The following is a 25585-nucleotide window of genomic DNA, read 5'->3' as shown; positions in this document are numbered from 1 at the left end:
TGCCCCAAACTGGACACACCAGCACTGGTACCCACTCCTGCGCAGCCTGTCACCGGTGCCACCCTGGCACCTACACCAGAACCCAACCCTGCTCTCTCAGCAGGGGGGACAGATCTTGCATCCACAACTGCAAACCCTAAATCTTGCAGCCTGGCTTATTCCTTGATCTCTTCCCCAGTAACCAGCCTAAGCAAGCAGGTGCTGGATGTAATTCTTGAAACGAGAAGACCCAGTACAAGGAAATCCTATGCTGATAAGTGGAAAAGGTACTTCTGGTACTGGATTCAACCTAAAGGAGAGGACTCAACTCTGCCCTCCCTGCCTCTAATCCTGGATTACTTAGCAGATCTGCTCCACAGAGGCCTATCCTTCTCCTCCATTAAGATCCATGCCTCTGCCATTTTGACTCATTACAACACTGAGCCACCTTTCTTCTCTCACCCTCGTATCAAACAGTTCCTGAGAGGGGCAAACATCTTAAGGCCACCTAGGAGAGCACCCACCCCTGCTTGGGACCTTAACTTTGTACTTGAAAAGCTCACGCTTACCCCCTTTTGAGTCTGCAGTGTCAGCAGAGTTAAAATTCCTCTCTTGGAAAACAGCCTTGCTTCTGCCCATCACTTCAGCGAGAAGAGTGTTTGAGCCACAAGCACTTATGGCTGTAGAACCCTTCATTAATTTCCATGCTGGCAGGGTTTCCCTCATGACTAACCCTTCCTTTATGCCTAAAGTGGTGTCCAGTGTGGCTGTCAACCAATCTAGCCATATGCCAACTTTCTTTCCTAATCCTCAAAATAAAGGGGAAAAGATCATGCACTCCTTGTATGTGCACAGACAGCTCAGATTTTATCTTGGTAGGACTAAGCCCTTCAGGAAATCTGACCAGTTACTAGTCAGCTTTGCACCAGGGGCAGAGGGCAAGGCCATTTCAAAGGAAACAGTTTCCAAATGGATAGCACACTGCATCCATTTTTGCTATAAGCACCATGGGAAACCAACCCATCAGGGGGTCAGAACACACGTCACTAGGGCAACTTCCACATCTACAGCTTTGCTCAGGGGAGTCCCTACCAGGGTCATCCTGGAAGCTGCTACCTGGAGTTCTGTACATACCTTCACCAAACATTACCACCTGCCTATCTTTTCCAAATCCAGGGTAGGTTTTGCAACAGCAGTCCTGCAAGGCGTACTAGCCAGCCCCTACTCTTCTTGACTGCCTCCACCCTTCTTCAGCTTTGGGAATCTACCCAAGTGTGATGACTGCAACAGTGAAACACAAAGAACATAGTACAGTTGTGTACACTTACCATAATGTAGATGTTCGAGTGTATTCACTGTTGCAGTCTTGGTTTCCCTCCCTTCAGCCCCCTTGTCTCTCTCTCTCTCCTCTCTATGTCCTTTACTCACCCCTTTCAGGGGTATTGGTATTTACTTTCTACTGGTGGTGCTTTCCCCACCATAGCTTAGCTCCATATTTGGGGGGGCTCCTGATATTTGGGGCAAGAAAAACTGATGTAATGACGTTGGCTGCCTGTTTTTATACCCCTGAGAACTTGACGTCAGTCCTAGAGCAACAGCAACTGATGCAGAAATACCAAGTCTCTGGTATTCAGGCCAAATGAGGGCTACCTGCAGGCAGATAACCCAAGTGTCATGACTACAACAGTGAATACACTCAAACATCTACATTTATGGTAAGTGTACACAACTGTACTTTCTGTATAAATCATATCGATATCCACAAATGACATAGAATTATTTACAAAATTCCAGATAGCTGTGCTGGCAGTGTCGCAAGCTGCATGGCTTACAAAATAGGACATTATAAGTATTATACAGAAGTTAAACAGGTGAAATTCTTGGTTACAGTCAGTGTGTCCCATAGGGCTTTGTCCTAGGCCCATACTTGTTTAGATTGTATCTTTCAGATCTTTTTCAACTGAGGCGTTCTGCAGTCTGTATGCAGATGACTTGAGATTAGGTAAACTGATTACATCAGTTACAGATAGGGTATGTCTGCAAAATAACTTGACTAAATTGACCATTTGGGCACTGGAGAATAGTATGCTGATAAATACATGAAAAACTAAGCATGTGACATTTGGGCAGCATGAATTGAAAAGTGAATATTTAATACAGCACACAGTGATTGAAACTGTAGATTCTTTTGAGGACCTGGGTATATGGGTAGATCTAGTTTTGAGTTTTTCTAATCATATCAGCCAGTTGGTTAATGATCGTTACTGAACTGTGGCTTGTATAAAAAGATTTGTAAAGTCCAGGAAATCAGAAATGATGAAGTCATTGTTAGTTACATTAGACCCAAACCTGAATATGGAATTACAATATGGAAACCTTAAAAGAAAACAAGTTGGAAATAATATAGTGGAAATATACAAACTGCATCCATAGATATTAAAATTTAAGTTATTAAGAAAGACTAAAATATCTGAACTTGTACAGTGTCTTATGTGGATATTTAAGAAGAGACCTTATTCAGGTGTACAAGACATTTAAATACAGCTACCTCTGGGAATATGTGGGGTTATCAAAAAGTAGTAGCAAATCATCAGACAGCCTATGCAGAAGATTCTGTAGAAATGAGAAGTGTACTAATTAGCTCTCTCAGAGCGTAGAATATGCTACCAAATTACATTAAAGCAAGCACTAGTTTAGCTATTTTTAAGAATAGCCTGGGCACACATTATGGGAACAATTGTTTGTTATACTGGCAGGCTAGAAGGGTATTAATACCTTGATTGAAATTTGTATGTATGTATGCATCATTGCCACCTGCAGACTAAACCATTGAGTTGTTCACTTGCTTGAGTTCTGACATGGGGTTTGTGGGCATTTTGTTGATTAGAAGAAGGTCCAGATAGTCCAGTATCCAAACCTTCTTGAGCACCCTTCTGTTTTGTTGAACAAGACTCTTTCCATGTTTGGGTCAGTGAAGGAGAGCTGGAGGTACCATAACATCTCTCCAACTATGACCCCTAGGGCAGACAAGGAAATATCTGTCCCATTCAGGGCTATAATGTTTTTACCATTCCTATATGGCAGATGGCCTTGCTGTACCTTAGTGACTTATCCATGAGCCAGGAGTCTAAAAGGTTATGCCAATTCAACAAGAAGATATACACCATGGCAACCATAGGCCTGTGTGCCTTGGACTGTACTGCAGGTATGAACCATTACTTGTGTAAGCGACTTTGAGAGAACTAAGCTCTGTTAGAAGCTGTCCTACAGTAAGAGACCAGAAAGCAGCTACTGGAAAAATGCCAAAGCCAGAAGAGATCTATGCAGAATCCCTGTACTCCATTTATATTGTAGCTAACATTCATGCCTGCTGTACCATGGTATTTAAGCTCAATCCTTTACTGCCATGCTTAGATGAACTTATTTAACCTCACCCATGAGCTACAGACTAAGATGTTGAATTCCTCCTCCTTGGAGCCTTAACTCTTTGGTAAGGGTGTTCAGCATCTAATTTCAGAGTTAAAGCAGATGCAGCAGAAATTGAGTTCCACATGTTATAGACACAGAGCCGCCCCCAGCCATTGCACAAACTTTTTGGAAGAGGTAACATGAGCTGTACTAAAAGTCTGTCCATTTCCTGGCTCAATCCCAACAGGCTACAAAAGGGCCTACATTACAAGCTAGGAAAACCAGTCCTATCAAGAATAATTCTTGGGGCTCCCAGCAGCAGTCTTGACCACTTGCAGGACCACCACCATCTGATGCAGCAGTAGATGCTTGGGGCAAGCTATCCATCCGTACAATTGTCAATGGAGCCATCATCACAGGTTTATGGGGACTCTAGCTCCTGAAGCATGGTCACACCATGGAGCTCATCCCTGCTTCCCCAGTTTTCCACAATCATGCAGGCAAATCATTCAGACCATAGGCTGCTTCTGCTTAAAGAAGTAAAATCCTTTTTGTGCAAGAGAGCAGCTGAATGAATCCCTACCAATGAGGTGGTAGAATTTTCTTCCCTCTTGGTTTTGGTTTCCAAATGTAAGACAGATTGGGGGGGTGGGGGAGCGGCTTCAGCTTTTACTGGCTATAAGGTGGTTCGGTCAGCTTGTGCAGTACAAACCTTCCAAATTGTTGATAGTTCAGCTGGCTTTGCCTGGCTTGACCAAAGGGGGATTAGTTCTGCAATCTAGATGTGCAGGATACATATTTTCACATCCCATTAAAAGAGGCTTATTGCACTTTTCTATGTTTTTTGGGGTGGATCAAGGATACTTTTTCATGTGTTTTACCTCTTGGCTTATTATCTGCATCATGCAGCTTTACAGTGGGCTTAACCATAATGGCTGCTGTTGCTGTGTACAGAGTCTGTTATCTGCACATTTCCTTAAATGAATGACTGTGTTTTGAGACTAACCCTCCGAGCAGTTGACAAGTCCCATTGTCAAGTCACATGTACAGTATGCTGCACCTGTTTAACTTGCTGGGAGTGATGGTGTTTTCCAACTTGCAATGAGCCTCATTTACTGGGATGTGAAGGTAAGTATTATGAGATGATCTGAAGTTTTGGAGATATTTGCAGAATTAATCTAGGCTGTCTACACAAACATTGCAATGAGCCTCATTTACTGGAATATGAAGATAAGTGCCCTGCAGTAGTTTGAAGTTCTGCAAATATTGGCAGAAGTTGTGCAGCCCATGGGCAAGAACTCAGTGAAACAAGTACACAGCTTTCGGACTTGCATAGGTGTGCATGATGGCTCAGCTTTGAGCCCACTGCTCTTGGACTTCATTAGCAAACAATCTGAGGGGGGCAGATCAACAAAACTGTACTGTATGCAGACATTGTGGTACTACAAATGCAAGAAATTGATCAACTTTTATTGGCTGTAATGCAATACTGAAAAGACATGGGATGAAACTAAGTGCAGACAATTATCATGGCAGCAAATGGGGGATTTCAGAAGAAGCTAAAGATTGAGATAGAAGGCAAAATCGTGGAACAGGTTAACTGCTTCATGTATCTGGAAAGTGTGGTTGAGGGAAAGAGAAGTCTGAATAAAGAGATCAAAGCTAGTGTCACAGGTGCTGCAGCCAACTGGTACAGATAGTCAGGGGTAGTGTGTTTCAGATGAATGTCAGAGAAGGTGAAAAGTAATCTCTTGTTTCAGTGCCATGCAGTTTTTGTGGTGACAGATATGCTGCTTAGAACTGCAGCATGTTATTTGCTGTTTGTACAACTCTGCACAACATGTTGTTATATAGATAGCTAGAACAGGGCATTGCAATCAGACGGCCAGACAGATCAAAGCCAGCAACAGCAGAGGAAGTGACTAGTACTTCTGTATGACACAGAAACCTGTGTAGTGAAGTCAGATTCACTGAGGAAGTTATAGGTGATGGAGATGAAGTGCCTGATGTTGGTAGTAGGAAGCAAACTATGGGACAATCAAAGAAATAATGACAGAGTAGAAGCCAAATTAGTTCCTGTTGCAAGGAAAATCACGAAGAATAGATTTCAGTAATTCATGCCCTGTACAGGAAAACAAAATCTGATGTAGTGAGTAATATGTGGGAGAGATGAGAAGAATGCAAGAGAGAGAAAGATGTCCAGCCAAAAGATAGATGGATTGTATGAGAGAATACCTGCAACAGTCTGGAGTGACTACTGAAGAAGGTAGTAAAGACCTAGAACAGGCAGGCATGTCTGTTAAGGAGATAGATGAGTGGCAGTGAATCAAGAGAATTGGTTACAGCTGACATAATATCCTGACCATGTGTAGAAAAATGGTGGGAAAGGGTTGATGATGGTGTATTCCAAGAAGTCTTAGTTCACACTTTCTCAGAAAGTGCATTTCATAAAAATTATTCTGGATGCACTCAGAAGTGTTTTCGTCTCCTTCAAGAGGATAGTGTCTCTTACATTCTGTATGGTAACCCCAGTATCTGACCAAGCACAGCACCATTTTTCACAGTCCTTTTTTCAGGCACTAGAGTTCATGTCAGCTGCCATTCTAGCAGTTCAGGTTCAGGTTGATCATGAGGGCTTTTCACTGTAACCTAACATTCATCTCCCTTTTCAGACTAATCTGCCTACCCAGCAAAATAACCATTTCCTTAGTAACAAATGATTTGAATTGTCTATACATAATAAGGTCTATAGTAAGTGCAGTGCTGTTTGCTATAAAAAAATCAATAGAATATGGAAAACAAAATCTAAACCAACTGTAACTGAAGTATGGAATATTGTAATGGTGATAAAAGAGCTAGAAGTGGGAGCTTTAGAAAAGGAAAGGGTCAAATTACTTAGAAATAAATGGAATTTTTCGGAACAGTACATGCAGACTAATGTTTATTAAGAGGAGCGAGGTTTAAAGGAAGGCAGGAATTGAGCAAAGGGGTTGTGGATGAATGGATGTAATCATTAGAAAAAATGAACTTGTATGTAATGTATAATGCATGAATATGGCAACTTTTGATATGGTCTATTTTCTTTTCTGTTAATGTTTGTGTGCCTGTGTCTTGTGATCATTTTTTGGTGTACCATAGAAACTGGTAGGAGTAAACTGTATTAATTTTATGAAGGTACAAATAAGCAACTAGACTGGTATTCCATAGCTGGATTTCTTTCTTTATTTTTATTTATCTTTTTTTGATCATGTTAGTCTTAGTATGCTTGTTGTCTGTTTTCAGTCAACATCCAATGTAATATTTGTACTACGAGGGGAAATTTGGCCTGGGGTATTGGGGAGCTTCCCTACTCTCTTCGACAGGTGCTGCAAGATATTTTGCATTCATCTGAACTCTTTCCATCTAAAGCATATGGGACTTCTGTTTATTTGTGCATGCTGCAAATCCTGACATCAGAAGGTTGCTGAGATATATAGTGGTAAAGATGCAGGTTTACTAATATATGGTAAAGCTGCAAAATAAAAAGATCCCCCTGGCAAAACTCTACCAGAAGGGGCAAGTATCACAAATTGGGAACAGAGTTTAAATGGAAAGTATTGCTTTTTTGCCTAATATATGGTGAATAAAGTTTATATCTGCAATTGGGGGTGTTATGAGGCAGGTGTGACATTTAAGTTGCTATCTTTTTCGTGGAAGATCAAAGACATTTCTGGATGCAGAACAGGTTGTGGAGCACGTGAAAAGTTTAGCCAACAAATTGCATGTCAACAAACTGAAGGGGGACTCTGTATCTCAGTCAATATGAAAGCCCTTAGAGAGTCTTTGCTAGTGAGGCCTTTTTCGTTGTTCCAGAGGAAAATGTTGGAGTGATTGAAAAAGTCCAGGAGCTGAGAAGAACCAAGGATACCTTAGACTTGAACCAGAAATTAAGAAGACTTGCAACAAAGTGAATTTAGTGAAAAATTAGAAAAAAATACAAAGTATCAGTCTCACTGGATGTAGTTTGGATATGTGAACTGTAGTTTTGCAAAAAGAAGAGGATGAAAAAGACTGGACGTTTGACTGTTTTAAACTAGTGGGGAAACTATGTAAAGCATAAACTGTACTTTGTAATTAACATTTAGAAGGGCACTTAAAGGGCCCTAAATGGATAGAAGTGGTGACTTCAAGTCAAACATTTTTTATTAATATTTGTATAAACAACTTCCTGATGTAAATTGCAGAATATATTATTATAAGTTTAAAGTGGTCTTGTTTAGTATGCACTCAATAGCAACCTTTTCATTTTTGTTTCCTGTTTAGTATGCAGTTAGAGGTATTTTAAATGCAGGGCAGGAGTGTTTTATCAGTGATGACCATGCTAGTAATAGTAAAGTAAGAATGTACTCTTTCTTGGTTGTAATGTTTCCAGGATTTACACTGTAGCAAGATAAAGGTTGGAAAGAAGCCAGTCAGAGTTAATATGATGTGATCTTTGGCTACTGGGGAGATGTAAATGTGTAGCTGAGTGTATTATATGTAGAAATAAACAAAAATTCAGTAGTCAGCTCCAAACACAATAAACTCCTTTTATCCAGCATTTATTAACAAAACATGTTTAAAAAACATTTAAAAGAACAAAAAAAGTGCTGTATGGATTACCACTGGTTAAGCGCTTTAGTCTTAATTTAGTGACATCATAAGAACCATAGGAAGCATTCGCTTAACCAATAAAATACATTTTTCACACATGCACCCCTAAAATCAACCAGTCACAATCTTGAAAATTACAGAAACCCACCCAAAGTACTCATTCATTCATAAAATATGTTTTGAATACAGAAATCCTATGAAAACATTCAAAACATTCTTAATAAAAAACAAATACATAATAAATAGAATATATTATTCCTTTTAGAGTTTGCTTGCCAGTTTCTTTAATTCACTATAAAGTGAAATGTTCTTATTTAATCTGGGTGAGTGCGTAGCATCGAGCTTGAGCTGCCAGTGCAGCTCCCTGTTCAACAATCTATTACACCAGTCACCCATAAAAGCTTGTCACATCAACCTGCTCAATAACTTAAAAAGCAAAACCAATAAAATCCACACATCTTAGAATGTTTTGTCAGAACATTTTTAATGTCTTGAGTGCTGAATACAATAAATATGTTGGTAGAGTCTTCTGTTGAATGTGTTGTCCCTTTTGCCTACATAGAACATCGAGCATCGAACACATTATTTTTTACAAGCTGTCATCCATACCACCAAAAAAAAAAAGGGATAAGAGTTTCTAGATTGGCATCGGATGATGATAAATGACTGAATTACATTTGTTAAAGAACATGTTTCAGGAACGTGGCTACCCAGATGTTTTGCTGAATAGTGTCAATCAAGAAATTTGGGAAGAAGGCGTGCATATGCACCTATTATAAAAAAAAATAGGCTTCACAATAAACAATTTTTGAATAACAACCGTACTTCAATAGGAATAACATGGTGTCGTATTATACAGTGGATGTGAAGAATGTTGAGAGCATTATCCATAAGAACTGGGATATTTTTTCAGTGTCATGATGACAGAAGGAAGCTTAGTAATACTGAAGCACATACTTTTACATATAAGAAAAAATTCAGGATCAAGAATTTATTAGAGAAACCTTTTTGTGAACTTAAGGACACATTTTCTAATAACACCAAAAATGTGGGAGGTGCAAGCAGTATCAATATATTGAAACAGATTACGGTCATTCGATTTTCCAAATTATTAAAAAAGAAAGAAAAAGTGGTAGATTCAATTGTTTGGCTAAAAGGATAGTCTGTATTGCATGTTGTATTCATTGCTATATGTTCTGCCTTGGCAAAACAGACAATACATTCAACAGAAGACTCTAACATATTTAGTCTATTCAGCATTTTGACACTAAACATGCTCTGGCAAAACATTCTACGACGTGTGGATTTTGTTGGTTTTGCTTTTTCAGTTATTGAGCAGGTTGCTGCATCAGCGTTTGTGGGTGACTGGCATAACAGATTGTTGAACAGGCAGCTGCATTGGCTTGATACTACCCACCTACCCGGATTGAATGAGAACATTTCACTTTATAGTGAATTAAAGAAATGGGTGAGCATACTCTAAAACAACTATATTCTGTTTAATATATATTTGTTGTCTTATTGAGAATATTTTGAATGTTTTCACAGGGTTTCTTGTATTCAAAACATTTTATGAAAGAATAAACACTTTGGGCAGGTTTCTGTAGTTTTTGTGATCGTGATTGGTTGGTTTTAGGGGAGTGTGAGCGAAAAATATATTTTTTTGGTTAAATGAACATTTCCTATTGTTCTCATATCACCAAATTAAGATGAAAGCACTTAACTGTTGGTAATCTGTATAGCAGTTTTTTGGTCTTTTAAACTTTTTTTTTAAACATGTTTTCCTAATAAATGCTGGATAAAAGGAGTTTATCATGTTTGAAGCTGACTTCTGAATTTTCATTTACTGGGATTGTATTTTTATTCAGTTTCTGGGTTACATTTTGATATATAGAAATAAAAGATAGTAATAACTTCTCCTACTTCTTCAGAGGTAGGCGTCCAGATTAAAAAAATGCCTACAGCTTGACCTAAAAATATTAATAAAAAAAGAGAGAGAGAGAATTATGAAAGCACAAACATTATTTATTTTTTATATTTGCAAAGTGCCTAGCTGGGTTTTCCCACTAGCATCAGTTTTTGGCTGAAGATAATCAGTCTGCACATGCAGACAGTGATAGTGTGAGCAGTGTGTTCTAAGTGACAGTTTCTCTTGTACTACAAGGTCAGTGTTACAAGTTGAAGATGACTTCTATTGTGATGCCATGAACATCTACCAAAATCCATAGAGTTTACTCAGCAAGTGGCTGTGGAATTAGGCTGCAAGGCCGTTTTACTGTGTTTCACTCACTCACTCACTCACTCACTCACTCACTCACTCACTCACTCACCCACCCACTCACCCACTCACCCACTCACCCACTCACCCACTCACTCACCCACTCACCCACCCACTCACCCACTCACCCACCCACTCACCCACTCACCCACTCACTCACTCCTCTGGACAATTTAGAAGTTGCCATTCTACCTGTTTCATGTCTTTGGAATATAGTGCTGTTCATCTTTTAAAGAGGTATTGGCATACAGTTCCGTGTAATTAAAAATAATGTAATAAATTAAGTCAGCAATAGTAGGAAGTGAATAGCTGTATAATCAAGTGCCTTCCCAGGAGCTTTAATGCTGTAATGCATTAAAGATAACAGTGCACAATTTTCTTTATTCGTTTAAGGTTATCAGGTGTACTTTTATAAGGCTATGAGTTAATATTTACTCAAAGCATAGAAGTTGTTTTAATATCTGTAAGGCTAAGAGTTATTATTTACTCAAAGTTTACAAGTTGTTTTAATATCTAAAGGGGAATGCAGGTAACATGTAGCCGGAGTAAGTGAGAATATATGCTCTAACTTGCATTAACATAGTTACCTTTTATCATTAGAATGGATGATATCTGTGGTTGCTGACTTGGGGCATTTGCTGCTGTTGATGGGGTAGAGTTCCTTGTTGGAGAGTGCACAGTGGTTTGTATGTTTGCTGTGAGTTAAAAGGGGATTGAACTGTTGTATGTGTATTTAGTTTTTGTTTAAGTATTCCTGTTGAAGTAAAAAGACTGAAAATGTGACATGGGTTCAATTATTGATGAGCAGAAGTAACTACATATAAGAATAAGCCTGCCAAGGCATTATTGTGTACATTGGAATGTATATTCAGAAAAACTGTCATGTTTAATACATGGAGGTAATAATGCTTTTATCAGAATTGGGGTCTTTGTCAATATTTACATGGAATATAAAGGGCCTTACCAATATAATCCAATACACTTTGCATTTTATTTATATTAAGATGTATATGGTGCAAGTAATGTTAGAGACACATTTGGATACTAAACATTTCCATTTGATAAAGGATTTTGGGGGGTTAGAGAGAGTTAATAATGCTGACTGAAGGTGAGGCCCCATTAGTGATAGAAAAAGTAAAAAAGTAAAGTAAGGGTAGATTAGTGGTAAGAAATTATTGGGAAAGAGGGGATTATACTGACTTGCATTTATACTTCTCTTTAAACTACTGGTATGAAGCTTAGGATAATTTGGGGAGAGATAATTAGAATTCCTGAGTGAATGCTATATATGGAAGTTGAACCAGATTTTCACTGTTGAAATATATCTGAGAAATAGAAAAATATAATGAAAAGATATGTTTCTGAAGAATTAAAAGAGTATTTTGTATGGGATATGTGAATTCAGTAGCAGGAACTCAGACAATTTATTTATTTTTCTGATATGCCATATAACTGGTCTAGATTGGATAGAAGTTATATTTCTTAAGAGAATTTGTATTTAATTGGAAGCTTTGAAAACTGTCCAGTAGCCATATCTGATCATGTGCCGATAAAAAACTAAGATAAAATGCATGGTAATGATGAAAAAAATGAAACAATTGTGTCTTACAGCTTTTTTGTTAAAAAGAGAGGAATTCAAGGAATGAATAGTAGATATAATTCATGGGTTATTAGTAAAGATAGAAATTATTTCAGAAGGGATAGCTAGTTAATGGGATAAAATGAAAATGGATTTCAAAGACAAAGATATAGAAAATGAGCAATACAATCTTTTTTAGAGTGGCTGACAAAACTTATTACAAAGGGAAATGATTCTCACAGAACAAGAGGAGGAGCAATTGCAGAGCATTGATGGAAAAAATAAGGGAATATTTGGGCAATATGCATGAAATTTGAAGGGTTACTGTAAAGCAATTATTTTTTGATAATTTCTGAAGTGAAAAACAATTAAGTGCACCAAACTTAGTATGCCTATCACAAGAAAAATAATTAGAGATCAAAAATATTTTTAGAAATTTTATAAAAGTCTGTTTATAGCAGAAGAATGGAGACAACAAGAAAAGGTACACTTGAAAATATTTATGAAAGGCTTAGCTATATCACTGTTAGAGGAGAATGAGGCTCAACAGTTAATCCATATGGTAGGAGACATTGACATAAAAATAGTATGATGGTTAATTAATGGGAAAGTCTCTAGGAACTGATGGTATTTCTTTGTAAATGTAGTAGTTAGGAAGAAAGGGAATGCCGAAGATGTGAAAGGCTTTGTTCAAAAATATTGTAAGAAGGTGGTGGGAGTACCAGCATCTTGGAAGGAACCTGTGTTAGTGGTATTGCTGAAAGGGTAAATCCCATTAAACTCTAGCTTTATATAAACTTATTTCAGTTTTAAACCAGGATCATTAAGTTTTTGTCTGTGTTACCTAAAAGAATCGCAAATATATTGGTATAGATCAAAATGAGTTTGTGGAAGTGAAGCAAACATTAATAGAACAGCAATGATTTAGAGAGTCGGAGTAAAAGAAAATGATGTTGCTGAGTCTTGGTACAGAGAAAGCATTTGCTAAGTTCAGCTGGGATTTTGAGTAGGGCATTTGTAGCATTTGCTTTTCTCTGAGTAATAGGGCTGGTACACAGGATATATATAGGTTCATAGGTTCATACTAGGCTATCTGCTCTAGGGCATTTATAAGCCTAGCCAGAGTGTGTTTGGCTTTCGCCACCCATTTTAAATTAATTTTGCTATGCCCTTTTTCGAGGTTAGTATACTGTGCCTCTGTCTAACAGTGACAAAGAAGTGATACCCGGGGTAAACCTACTATCTCCCATCCACTCATCAAGATTCCTCTTGAAGAGAGTTATTCCAGAGTGAAGGAAGCCTCTGGGTTATGAATCTGTCCCTCCAGCATGTCCTATTTATTTCAGTGCTGAGGTCTCTCGAGCGCGTAGCTCGTATGAAGGATTGAAGACAACAGTTAAGGTGAGAAGACTCTTTACTGACAAGCTATGTATGAACAGAGGAACTAGAGAGAAATGTTGTCTTTCCTTTATCTTATTTGCATCATATTTAGAGCCATTAGCAAAGAAAGTAAGAGATTCCCAAATTCAAAGATGTAACTTGTGATAAAGAAAAGGTAACCTTATTTGCATGTGATATTATTTCATAATTGATAAATGCAAAAAAGGGCATTTTTTGGTGTCAAACATTTTGAGACAGTTTAGTGCTTTTGGGATATAAAATATATTAAGAAAAAAACAAAATCTATAGAAGTAAACTGTACACCTATGCTTGAATTGGTTTAGCAATACCCATACTTATGAGGACAAGGCAAAATGTTTAGGTGAATGGATTAAAAGGTATTCTGTTTTAGCAGCTATGAATATATATAGGAAAAGACTAAACTGAAGATGATACAAAAAATAAAAAAGTGAAAGCTACTGATAATGGATGCAGATATTAAGATACACGTAATGAACTATTTTAGTACTTTTAGCCTTTTATAGGTTAGACATATTTTAATAACTGGAGGAAAAGATGTGGATAACAATAGAGAATAAATGTAGTTTATTTGGAGGAGAGAAAGGGCAAGAGTTAAGTGATATAATTAACATTGTGTGAGGTGGTTTAGAGTTAAATGATTTGAAAGACTGTTTAAAGATACGCAGTTAAAGCTGATATATATCTCAAACAAAAGGCTGTAAATCACTGTGAAAAACGCTGATGATGAAGTGTGTGTGCGTGCGCGTGTGTGCGTGTGGGGGGGGGGGGTCATTCAAGAGAGACAAAGAGAGACCAGGATTTTGGATGCAAGTAACAACCATACAGAATATTATATTCATGAAGTAATGCGAAGTATTCTAAAAACTAAGCCACAGTAGGAATGGTAAAAGTAGGTTTTACCAAAAGGGATATCTGCAAGTAGGGGGGGTATATGAATAGTGAAGAGGTGGAGATAGAACTTATTGGAGAAAATTAGTGAATGAACACAGTATTTTGAGCAGGTAACTCTGAAGGGAAGGGTAATAATGTGGTATGGGGCTAAAGAGGAGTTTGGACTACAGGTTAGAAATTCCCTTCCCTATCAAGGATTGATAACAGAGTACAGGTAAGAAGAGAAAAGAGAGAGAGAAGTGCTAAGTTAATGGCCCGCTTTAACATTTTTAGTTGAGTCTATAGGACAGACGTTCTTAAAAATGCATTAGTTGTGTGATGTATAAAATATTGCATGATACATAAAATAATCCGAGAAAGATAGAATAATGCTCCAGATTATGTAGAATTTTTGCATGAAAGTGTTTAGCCCAAATAAATTTCAGGGAACGTTTCCTTATATACGTAGTGAATGGTGGAGATGTGATGTGGAAGAGAAATGAAGCTAGGAGCATGTTTTTATTTATCAAGTTGGTGAATCTTAGGAATTCCCTGCTGAGTAGTGTATACTCCAAACATGGCCATGAGAAAACAGCTAAGACCTATATTAGTAAAGATGCAGTCATACCTGGAGAAAAGAAAGAGATGATCCTGACAATTGTAACAGGTGGGCAAAGTATTAAAAACAAGATAGAGTAAATGATTACTTGTAGAAAATGATTATTCACTGTACACCAGGCAGAAGAGAAGCATATTTATCCCAGCAATTAGGGAATTTCAGGAGTCAGGTGTGAGGTTCAATGTGCTGTATCCAGCTTTCTTCAGAATATTTATTTCTTGGGGATCAAATTAATTTTTTGATGCAGAACAAGTCAAGAGGAAAATAAAAAGATTTATCTAACAAAAAAGTAAACCAGTTAGCAGAAAAAGACTCGTTTCTCATTTTTCTGGCAGTAATGTTCAGAGAGAGACTGCCAATGCAAACTTTTCCAGTGTTCCAAAAGAAAATGCTTGAGAGAAAGGAAAAAAGCACAGGAGAGTAGCTAGAAGAATTAGGAGTACCATGGACTTGAACCAGAGTCTGGTGTTGGGAGATGGAGATGAACAGAAAGAAGACTAGCAAACACTGACATTAGTGAATCAGTGGGAGACTATAAAGTGCCAATCACATTGTGAAATCTGGCTTTGCAAGAAAATGTGGCTGAAAGACAGGACTTTTGTTGACTTTATTGAACTTGTTGGTAGACTATAAAGCATATCCCACTTTGTCATTAATAATTAGACACGCTCTAAATGGGTTATAAAAGTAGCTGCAAGATGAACAAGTTTGGTGCTTATTAGTATTATTGTAAAACATTTCATGATGTAAAGATATTAAAGTAAACAATTACTTTGTAGTTGTAAGAAATATAGGGTTTTACAGTATAATGAGAAAAAAGGCTGGAAAAAGCAAGTTTAATGTTAATATGTTATGATTTGGGGCATCTGGGTGGCAGGATGGGGTGTTAAATGAACTGATAATATTGTATGTAGAATTATGCAGATTTAAGATTTTTTTTTGTATTTTTGCAAGAATGAATGTCTAGATTAATGCCTTTAGCTTAAGCAATAAACAATTGTTTTTGTAAGGAAGTAGGCTTAAAATAAGGCAAAATTATGAAAACCATGAAAAATGCTAGGTTTCTTACAACTACAATGATACCAGCTTGTTCTTCTCGATAAGCAAATGTTCAGTGGGAGTCAAGAACCCTGCAGCTCTACATTCTGTTCCAAGTGAAATTTACAAAGATTCATTGCTTTTCCGTGGACATTTACAGGTACACTAATTAATCCTGAGAGTTCTCAAGGATTCTTTGCTGAGGGAAATGCAAAATGTAAAGGTATAATGGCAAGCAGTTCATTGAGAAATAGTTTGAAATTATGGGAAGTGAAGTGAATAAGAGTTAGCAACCTCCCTAGCAGCTGTAATACTTTAATGCCTGTAATGGTGTACAATTTAATTTTATATAAAGATAGCCAGTGCACTTTTTCTTAGGGTTAAAAGTTAATGTTTTCTGAAAGCATACAAGCTATTGTTTACGTCTGGAAGGGGAAAAGAAATAAGAAAAGAACAGACCGCAATCAGTGTAAATGGTAACACCGTCTGTAGCATCCAGTTTAGCATAGTAACTTTAATTTTAGGTTAGGTGATGCCTATGGGTACAGATGTCTATTTGGGAATATTGTTACTGTCTGGGTGGTTATAAACTTTTTCTTTGTAGATGCACATAGTTTTGTATGTTTAGGTTAATAGGGGATGAGGTGTTTTGAAATGCATTTTTTTCTTGAAGGTTTTCATTAAAATAAAATGTCTTGAAAAATGTAGTATACTTTCAGATAGAGAAGAAACATCTATACAAAAGATCAGCCTGCCAAACATGCGTGTCCATGCAACACAAAATTTGGCAATAAGCATTCAAAAGCTATCATGTATAACAGGTGGGAAAACAGCTTTTATAATCATGGCTGCTGTATTATCTTGGAATGTAAATGATGTTACAGGTATAGACAAAAGGGAAGATTATTGAATTATATTAAGAAATGCAGAGTGCAAAAAGCAAGGCTGCAGGAGACACATTTGGAAAGAAAGCATGTGAATTTGACAAAGAAAAGATTTCAGAAGAAGCAAAATCCTGTAAAAGTTTTGACACACATCCAGTAACTATTTCATATCATGCCCTAATACAAAACTAAGATAAAAGTGCAGGGTAATGAAGTAAACATGATAACACTGGGACTTTCCCACCTATCTGTTTAAAAAGAGAGGAATTTAAGGAATGGATTGTGGAAATTATTCAGGCGTTATTGGGGAAAGCAGAAATATTTTCATAAGTTATAGATAGTGGGATAAAATGAAAATGAGTTTAAAATTAGGGTAGAAATAAAACCAAAAGAGAGAGATATGGTTAAGAAACCACTGGAATTACTAAGATGGGCTGATGAAGGTTAAAGTATTTGCAGAATAAGATGAATCTTCGAGAAAAAGTAGAGGTGTAAATGCAAAGTGCTAAAGAGAAAATAAGGGAGTATCTGAATAATATGTATGAGTTTAGAAAGATTACTGTTAATCAACTATTTTTGATGACTCAAGAGCACATAAACATTTAGCACAATAATTTGGGCAGCAAAAAGTAGAAAACGTTTTTGCTAAACTTGGGGAGCCAAGAATAACCAGAGAGTTGGTCAATGCTTTTGGGGGTGTTTCAGAAATTTTATGAAAATTTTTATAAAGCAGAGAAATGTGGAATTAAGAAAGAGCAGAAATGGAAATATTTATGGAAGACTTCATTATGTCACGTTTAGAGGTAGATGAGGCTCAACAACTAACAGTTAAGATAGGAGGGGATGATATATAAATGTTGATGCATAATCGATCTTCAGGAAAGTCTTCAGGGGCATTTGGTATTCCTGTGGAAGTTAGGAGGGTAAAAAGTGATAAAGATCTGGAAGATTTTGTTTAACTGTGAGCACCAACATCTTGGAAGAAAGCTGTCATTGCTGTATTACCCAAGGATGGTAAAGACACATCAGATCCTGCTTCATACAGACTATTTCAGTTTTAAATCATTATTCTAAAGTGTTTGTCTTTACTAGCTAAAAGGATGAGAGAGGTGTTCTCGAAGGGTCTACATATAGCGATCCAATGGAATGTTCATCACACATAGACCCTTGAAACATCCCTTCATCAAAAGTTTGAATGGTTGTACAGAATTTCATCACACTGTAGTAGAGGGCCAACATGAAGGGACAAAAATGTACTATGTAGTTATCGGTAATGAAGGGATAAGGACACCTGCTGTTTTCCCACTATACTGCAATCTCGAAGTTGGTATATATAATTAGCTTTGTTACCGATAACTACTTACTACCTTCTGGTCTGTTCATGTTGGCCAACCATGATTGTATGATGAAATTCTGTATGATCATTTGGCCTTTCAATGAAAAAACCTTTTGAGGGTTTGTGTGCGATAAAGGGCCATTCTATGAGCGTTCCATTTGATTGCTAAAAAAGACCCAATTCCAAAAAATGATATATATATATATATATATATATATATATATATATGGATCAATGTGGTTTTGTGAAGGGAGAGGGAATACTTGACAACATTAATAGAACAATGACGATCCAGAAGGAAGCAGAATGCAAGAAAATGCTGCTGTTGGTGGGGTCTTTATGCAGAGAAAGCATTCAACTGAGTAAAATGGGATTTCATGATTAGGATAATGGAAATATTTCCATTTTCCTGATACAATAATAAGTTTAATTAGAGGTTATATGAAAGATCAAATGCAAGAATTAACATGGGAGGGGATCCTCAATGATAAGTTGCATTTGAACAAAGGAAATAGGCTGGGGTGCCCTCTTCCCATTTGTTATTTGATTTATATTTAGAACCATTGGCAAAGAAAATAATGGACTTAGAAATTCAAGGATATAACTTGCGTGATTATCAAGAAAAGTCAGCTTTATTTGCAGATGATATAATTTTGTACCTGATAAATCCAGAAAAGGACATCTCAGTGTAGTGGAACATATTGAGTCAGTTTCATATCTTTTCGAGAAGTAAACTCAATGAAGGCTCTAGTTGCCAATTATGTATCCACATATGGATTGGTTTAGCAGTACCCACATTTAAGGGGGCACAGTAAAATGAATCATTTAGGAGTTTGGATAAAAAAGGATTCTGCTATGGCAGCTAAGGATATGTGGGAATAGACAAAAAAAAGATAACACAAACAGTGAGTAACTGGAAGCTTTTGTTTATGGATAGTAAGATATAAGCATGTTAAAATGTTTTTAGTATCTCTGATATTATATATGGGTTAGGCAGCAAGAGGAGTAGTTATGTAATTAATAGTCTCTCGAAGGAATTTATCTGGGAGAGGAAGAGGGCAAGAGTTAAGTGGGATAAGTTTATCAAGTTGAACAGGGTGGTTTAGGATTACCTGATTAGAAAGGATATTTTACAGCTGCAGAGTTAAGGATGATGTACGTAACAGAAGCAGAAGGTTATATTTCAAAATGGAAAGGGGTGATGATGAAGGTGGTGAGTTCAAGAAATAGAGAGTAGGATTTTGGCTGTATATCCTTAAGTAGTATAACAACAACCATACAGAATATTACATCCATAAAGCTGCAGAAAATATTTTAACAACTAAGCCAACAAATGAATAGGGAAAGGAGGTTTTGTCAACAAGGATGACTGCAAGTAGGTTTATGGAAAATAGGCAAAAGGGGGCTGGAATTTACTGGAGAATACTCGCAAAGGAACCAAGATATTGGGAGATAACTAGAGAGGTAAAGGTAATATATTGGGATAAGGCCAAGAAGACATTTGGACTGCAGGCAAGATTGCTTTCCCTACCAGGGATTAATGTCAGAGTATAGGCAAAGAGAAAGTGATATGAGAACCTTAAGTGAAAGACCTGCTCTGGTGGGCTTTAGGACATGTACAATATTGCATGATAAGTATAAGAATCAATTAGAGAATGTTAGAAAAGATTAGGAAGAGAGACAGGAAAATCAATTTACTAGAGAACAAAGGGGAGACATGTATGTCTTCCAAGTATGCATGAAATCCAGAATGTTTAGGATCTTGGAAGGGTTTGCATAGCTATTTTTATACCCCAGGCAAACTTCATAGAAGTATTCCTTGGACAGATGGCAAATGTTATAGATGTGATAGGGAAGAAAGTGGTAATCAGAAACGTATTTTTGAGAATGTAATGAGCTGACAGATTTTAAAAATTCCCTACAGATTATTGTCAGAAATAATTGGTGAGCAGTTGGCTTTATCCAAGTCTGTGTTTGTTTGTTTGTTTTTTTTTTTTTTTTTTTTTTTTTTTTTGAGGTTGGACACATCTGAGTTTAGCCTAGATATGGTGAAACCTTATTGAGTTTAATTCTGCTGGCTGCCCAAAAAATGATTACTAGAAAATGGAAATTGAAGTCTAAACCAACTGTGTTTGAAGTATTGAGTACTGATGAAAGAATTGGAAAAGGGATCTTTAAAAAAATGGAAGGAGCAAATTTGCATAGAAATAATTGGAAATTGTGGGAACAATATGTGCTGAATAATGTTTGGGAGGATGAGGACAGATTTTAGGGAAGGCATGAATTTAGTAATTTATGTAATGTTGGACTGATGGTAATTGCAGAAAAGAAAAGATCTGTATAATGTATACAAATAGAAACATGTTAATATGGTTTGTTTTCTGTTAATGTATTCATATGTCTTAAGTGATTAATAAAGGTGATTCAAATGTGTTATTAAGGAAAAGTGTTTCTAAAAGTTATTATAGTGATTGCCTTGAAATTGGCAAGGACCCAGGTATGAAAAGATCACATTGCAAAATACCTTAAACTGTTTCTGTGGAAAAAATATACACATGGTTTTATTTTTGGTATTAAAATTATTGCAGTCTTCTTTACAAGGCGAGACTTTGGCGTGATTATTTCCTTTGAATTGAAATGAAGGGTGTGTTTAGTTTAATTGGACTAGAATGCTACAAGGGTTGTTGACATTTCAGGTCTTCTGTCCTTGGCACAGATTCAGTGCTTCTGCCAAATATGCAACATCTTCTTTTGTTTACATGTTTGCAGTTTACCTCACTACATAGATGTTGGACTTCTATGAGTGAAGTTTGGGTGCATAAAGCCTGCAAGTTCCTGCTGCCTCAAGCAATTCATTCTGCTCTACAGTTCTGCTACCCCCTTGCAACATGCATCAGTGATGAAAATATTTTGATAGTATAAGACGTTGAGAGTTCATATTTGGTGAATCATTAGATTTGTTTTGGTGTGTGAATGTGATATTTTTAGATTTTTTCAAATAATAGTTTTGTTTTGTTTATCATCTGTTAAAGGTGTTACTGCCATGTACTGCCTTCTGGAAGTAGTTTCTGTTTATCCTCAGAAACTAGCTATCAAGTTTGCCGATAAAATAGATTGGATAAAGGTAAGATTTGACACACATCCTTCAAATGTTATGAAAACTGTGGTAAGAATGTAATATCAGTACACTGTTTATGTAGTGGTTTTACTGAAACTCAAGCTCTGAACAAAGCTGTACTCAGTTTATGTAACTCTTTTGGTGCTTATAGACTTGTTGCTGACTGAATTGAGTTACTACACTGCTTAGTCATTATTTTGTTGTTTTTGTATTTTATGGCTTTCATGTTTGGTGGATTTCTTATATTGGGTATGACATATAGGTCAGTTCTTTATAGAGGAATGAATCTGTTTCTTTTTTGACTTCTTGTCATTCTGAATTATTTACACTGAAATAGCATGAACTCCATTTAGAAGTATACATAGATACCTACTGGTAGAATATTTGGTAACATCCATATGTGCATACATTTTATATATATATATATATATATATATATATATATATATATATATATATATATATATATATATATATGGTCGACAGTTTATTTGGTCGACAAGCAGATTTGCCCCCTTCCCCAATGTTGTGCAACCCTGGAGTTGATATATATAGTTAGGGGGGTGTAGGGGGCACAGCCCCCCACATTGGGGGGTGTTGGGGGCAATGCCCCCCACCTAAAATGCTTGTCGATCAAATGAACTGTCGACCAAATAAACTGTCGACCATATGAACTGTCGACCATGTCATATATATATATATATATATATATATATATATATATATATATATTTATTTATTTATTTATTGTAAAATAAAATAAAAAAAAAAATATATATATATATATATATATATATATATATATATATATATATATATATATATATATATATATATATATATATGGGTTCCGTTAATAATTTTGAAATACTGAAATCCCGAATTTCAGTATTTCAAAATTATAACACTGAAGCCTTGAAATCCCGAAACACCAGAAGCGCGAAATTCAAAATCCCGAAGTACGGAAATTTTGAATTAGCGCTTCTGGTGTTGCGGTGTGTGAATGGTTAGGTGTTAGTTCGGGTGTGTATATATGTGCAAGTGTGTTGGTTAGGGGCTTTAGTGTACGTCGATGTGTGTGCGAGGGACTGTGAAATGTGTGGGTGTGAGTTACCCTTGTGTGTCTGATTGTGCGATCTCGGAGTTAGTATATATAAGTAGGGGGGGTGTGGTCTAGGTTTGTCTGTGTGCTTGTGGGGGGACATTGTGTGTATGTTTGTGTGTGTGCTCTGTGTGTAGTGTAGATTCGGGATTTTGAGTTTCACGATTATGGGTTTTCGGGATTTGAAGGTTTTAGCAATGTAATTTCGAAATACTGAAATTTGGGATTTCAGTATTTTGAGATTTCATAGTTAAACTATATATATATATATATATATATATATGTATATATATATATATCTATATATATATCTATATATGTGTGTGTGTGCGTGTGTGTATATATATATATATATATATATATATATATATATATATATATAGATCCTCTTCAGAAGCTCGAAGTTTCAAAATTTCAAACTTCAAACGTTTTGAATGGAGATCACTGTACAGGGTGGGAAATTTACTGTTTTCCTTACTGTAGTGTGATCTTGGAGTTGATATATTTATTTAGCAGGGGGGTGTGGAGGGTGCCCCCATGCAAAAACGTAAAAAAAATGTCATTTTTTTTTTTTATTACATTTTTGAAGTTTCAAAACGTCGCTCTTATGGTCTTGACCATTTGAAGTTCGAAGCTTTGAAACGTTGAACTTCTGATGTAGAGCCATATATATATATATATATATATATATATATATATATATATATATATATAGTGTGTGTATACACACACACACACACACACACACACACACACACACACACATACAGTATAAAAAGTTTACACACCTCCGTTAAAACGCAATGTTTTTGTGGTATAAAAACTAAGACCACAATAAATCATTTCAAAACTTTTCCCACCTTTAATGTGACCTATAACCTGTACAATTCAGTTGAAAAACGAACAAATCTGTTGGGGGAAAAAATATAAAAAAAAATAACTTACAATATGCTGGTTACATAAGTGTGCACACCCTTAAACTAATACTTTGTTGTGTGTGCACAACCTTAAACTAATACTTTCTTGAAGCACCTTTTGATTTAATTACAGTATTCAGTCTTCTTGGATACACACCTGCCATCAATTAGAGAGACTGTGATTAACCCCAAATAATGTTCAGCTGTCCTAGTAGGATTTTCCTGACATTTACTCAGTTGCCTGCTACAGCAAAAGCCATGGTTCGCAGAGAGGACAGCTTACAAAGCATCAGAGAGATCTCATTGTTGAAAGGTATCAGCCAGGAGAAGGGTACAAAAAAATTTCCACAACATTGGATATACCACGGAACACAGCGATGACAGTCATCAAAAAGTGAAGAAACTATGGGACAACAGTGACATTGCAAAGAACTGGACGCCCCTCCAAAACTGATTAAAAGACATGACGAAACCTGGTTAGGGAGGCTGCCAAGAGACCTACAGCAACACTGAAGGAGCTGCAGGAATTTCTGGCAAGTACTGGTTGTGTACTACATGTGACAGAAATCTCCTGTATTCTCCTTATGTCTGGACTTTGGGGGGTAGGGTTGCAAGATGGAAGACTTTTCTTACACAGAAAAACATGCAGGCCTGGCAGAAATTTGTAAAACAATACATCAGGTCTCCCAAAAGCATGTGGGAAAATGTGTTATGGTCTGATGAGACCAAGGTTGAACTTTTTGGCCGCAATTCCAAAAGGTACATTTGGCACAAAAACAACACTTCGCATCACCAAAAGAACACCACCCCCATGGTGAAACATGGTGGTGGCAGTATCGAGCTTTGGGGTTGCTTTTCTTCAGCTGAAGCTGGGGCTTTAGTCAAGGTGGAGGGAATTATGAACAGTTCCAAATACCAGTCACTTTTGGCCCAAAACCTTCAGGTGTCTGCTAGAAAGCTGAAGATGAAAAGGAATTTCCCCTTTCAACACAACAATGACCACAATCGTAGAGCCAAATCAATAAAAGAATGGCTCCATCAGAAGAACATTAAAGATTTGAAATGGCCCAGGCCTACGTCCAATAGAAAATCTGTGGGGTGACCTGAAGAGGGGTGTGCACAAGAGATGCCTTCGCAATTTGACAGATTTGGAGCGTTTTTGCATGGAAGGATGGGCAAATGTTGCCAAATCAAGATGTGCCATGCTGATAGACTCCTGCCCAAGAAGACTGAATGCTGTAATTAAATCAAAAGGTGCTTCAGCAAAGTATTAGTTTAAGGGTGTGCACACTTATGCAACCATGGCCGGCCTTAGACATAGGCGAACTAGGTGACCGCCTAGGGCGATGTACAGGCCGGCCTCATAAAGGGCACAATTTTTACTTTTTTTTTTATTTTTTTTTATTTTTAATTAGTTTAATTAGTGCATTCTTTCTTTCCAGTGCCTACAGTATGTGGCGGGAAGAAAGAATGCACTAACTAATTAAAATTAAAAAATACAAGGGTGCTGGAACCATGGGGGGTGAGCGCCCTCCCACTTTTACAGCTGCAGCAGGTTGATTGTGGTATTAGCGTCTTCTCCTTTAACATGAATCATGAGTGCTTACGCCAGCGTGGAACTAAATCCAATTTGCATTTGCGTGCAAATTTTAAGCTAGCAGTTCCATGAAGGGGGGGCCAAGTCCATGGGGTAGTTTGATTTAGAAAGAAGGTAAGTAAGTGTATGCGTGTGTAATTCAAACCATGTCTTTCTGTATGCAAGAGAAAGGGTGTGTGTGTGTGTGTGTGTGTGTGTGTGTGTGTGTGTGTGTGTGTGTATACAGAATTCCAATTACCCGTTCTGTTTGTATGAGAGATAAAGTGCATGTGTGTGTGTATGTGTGCTGCTAACAGAGAGAAGGTAGATGTGCATGTGTATAATTTAAAAATAGTAGTTCCGTTCATTTCTGTATGAGAAAGTACTTGTCTGTGTGTTTGGGATTTAGACTAGTTATTAGTTGCTGTATAAAGAGAAGGTATGTGTATGTTGCTGTGTGAAAGAGTAAGTATGTGTGTTTGTGTGTGTATTGCTATGTTAGAGAGTAGCTGCGTGTGAGTATGCATGTGTGTGTTTAACATAACCTCTCAACTGTCCAGATTTAGGATCACAGTTTTTGAATGTTTCTCATAAATAGTGTAAGGTGGCTTTCTCTTTCGTGGTTTGGGTCTTAAAGCATGAATCGCAGAATTAGGAATTTCCTGTTTTTATATATATATATATATATATATATATATATATATATATATATATATATATACACACAAGCTTGGCTCAGATGTCTGATTAATGGGTCTACAAGGTCACCATGGTCACTAAGGTGCTGTGAGTACTCTATGCTGGTAGTAGAACATTAGTAGTGGTTG

At 36.8% G+C, this 25585-nt stretch overlaps 1 protein-coding gene across 1 annotated transcript in view; it reads left to right on the top strand.

Moving 5' to 3' along the window:
- Positions 1-25585, top strand: part of ECPAS (Ecm29 proteasome adaptor and scaffold) — a 2158898-nt gene that overhangs the window by 861232 nt on the left and 1272081 nt on the right. The window contains exon 19 of the mRNA XM_044061033.1: positions 21078-21169. Coding sequence (XP_043916968.1) covers positions 21078-21169 — 92 coding nt within the window. The remainder of the gene's footprint in view (positions 1-21077; positions 21170-25585) is intronic.

The sequence above is a fragment of the Protopterus annectens genome, chromosome 2.part0 (assembly GCF_019279795.1).
Source record: "Protopterus annectens isolate FY-2018-M chromosome 2.part0, PAN1.0, whole genome shotgun sequence".
Lineage (NCBI taxonomy): Eukaryota > Metazoa > Chordata > Ceratodontiformes > Protopteridae > Protopterus > Protopterus annectens.
This window is presented reverse-complemented; position numbering and strand designations above follow the sequence as displayed.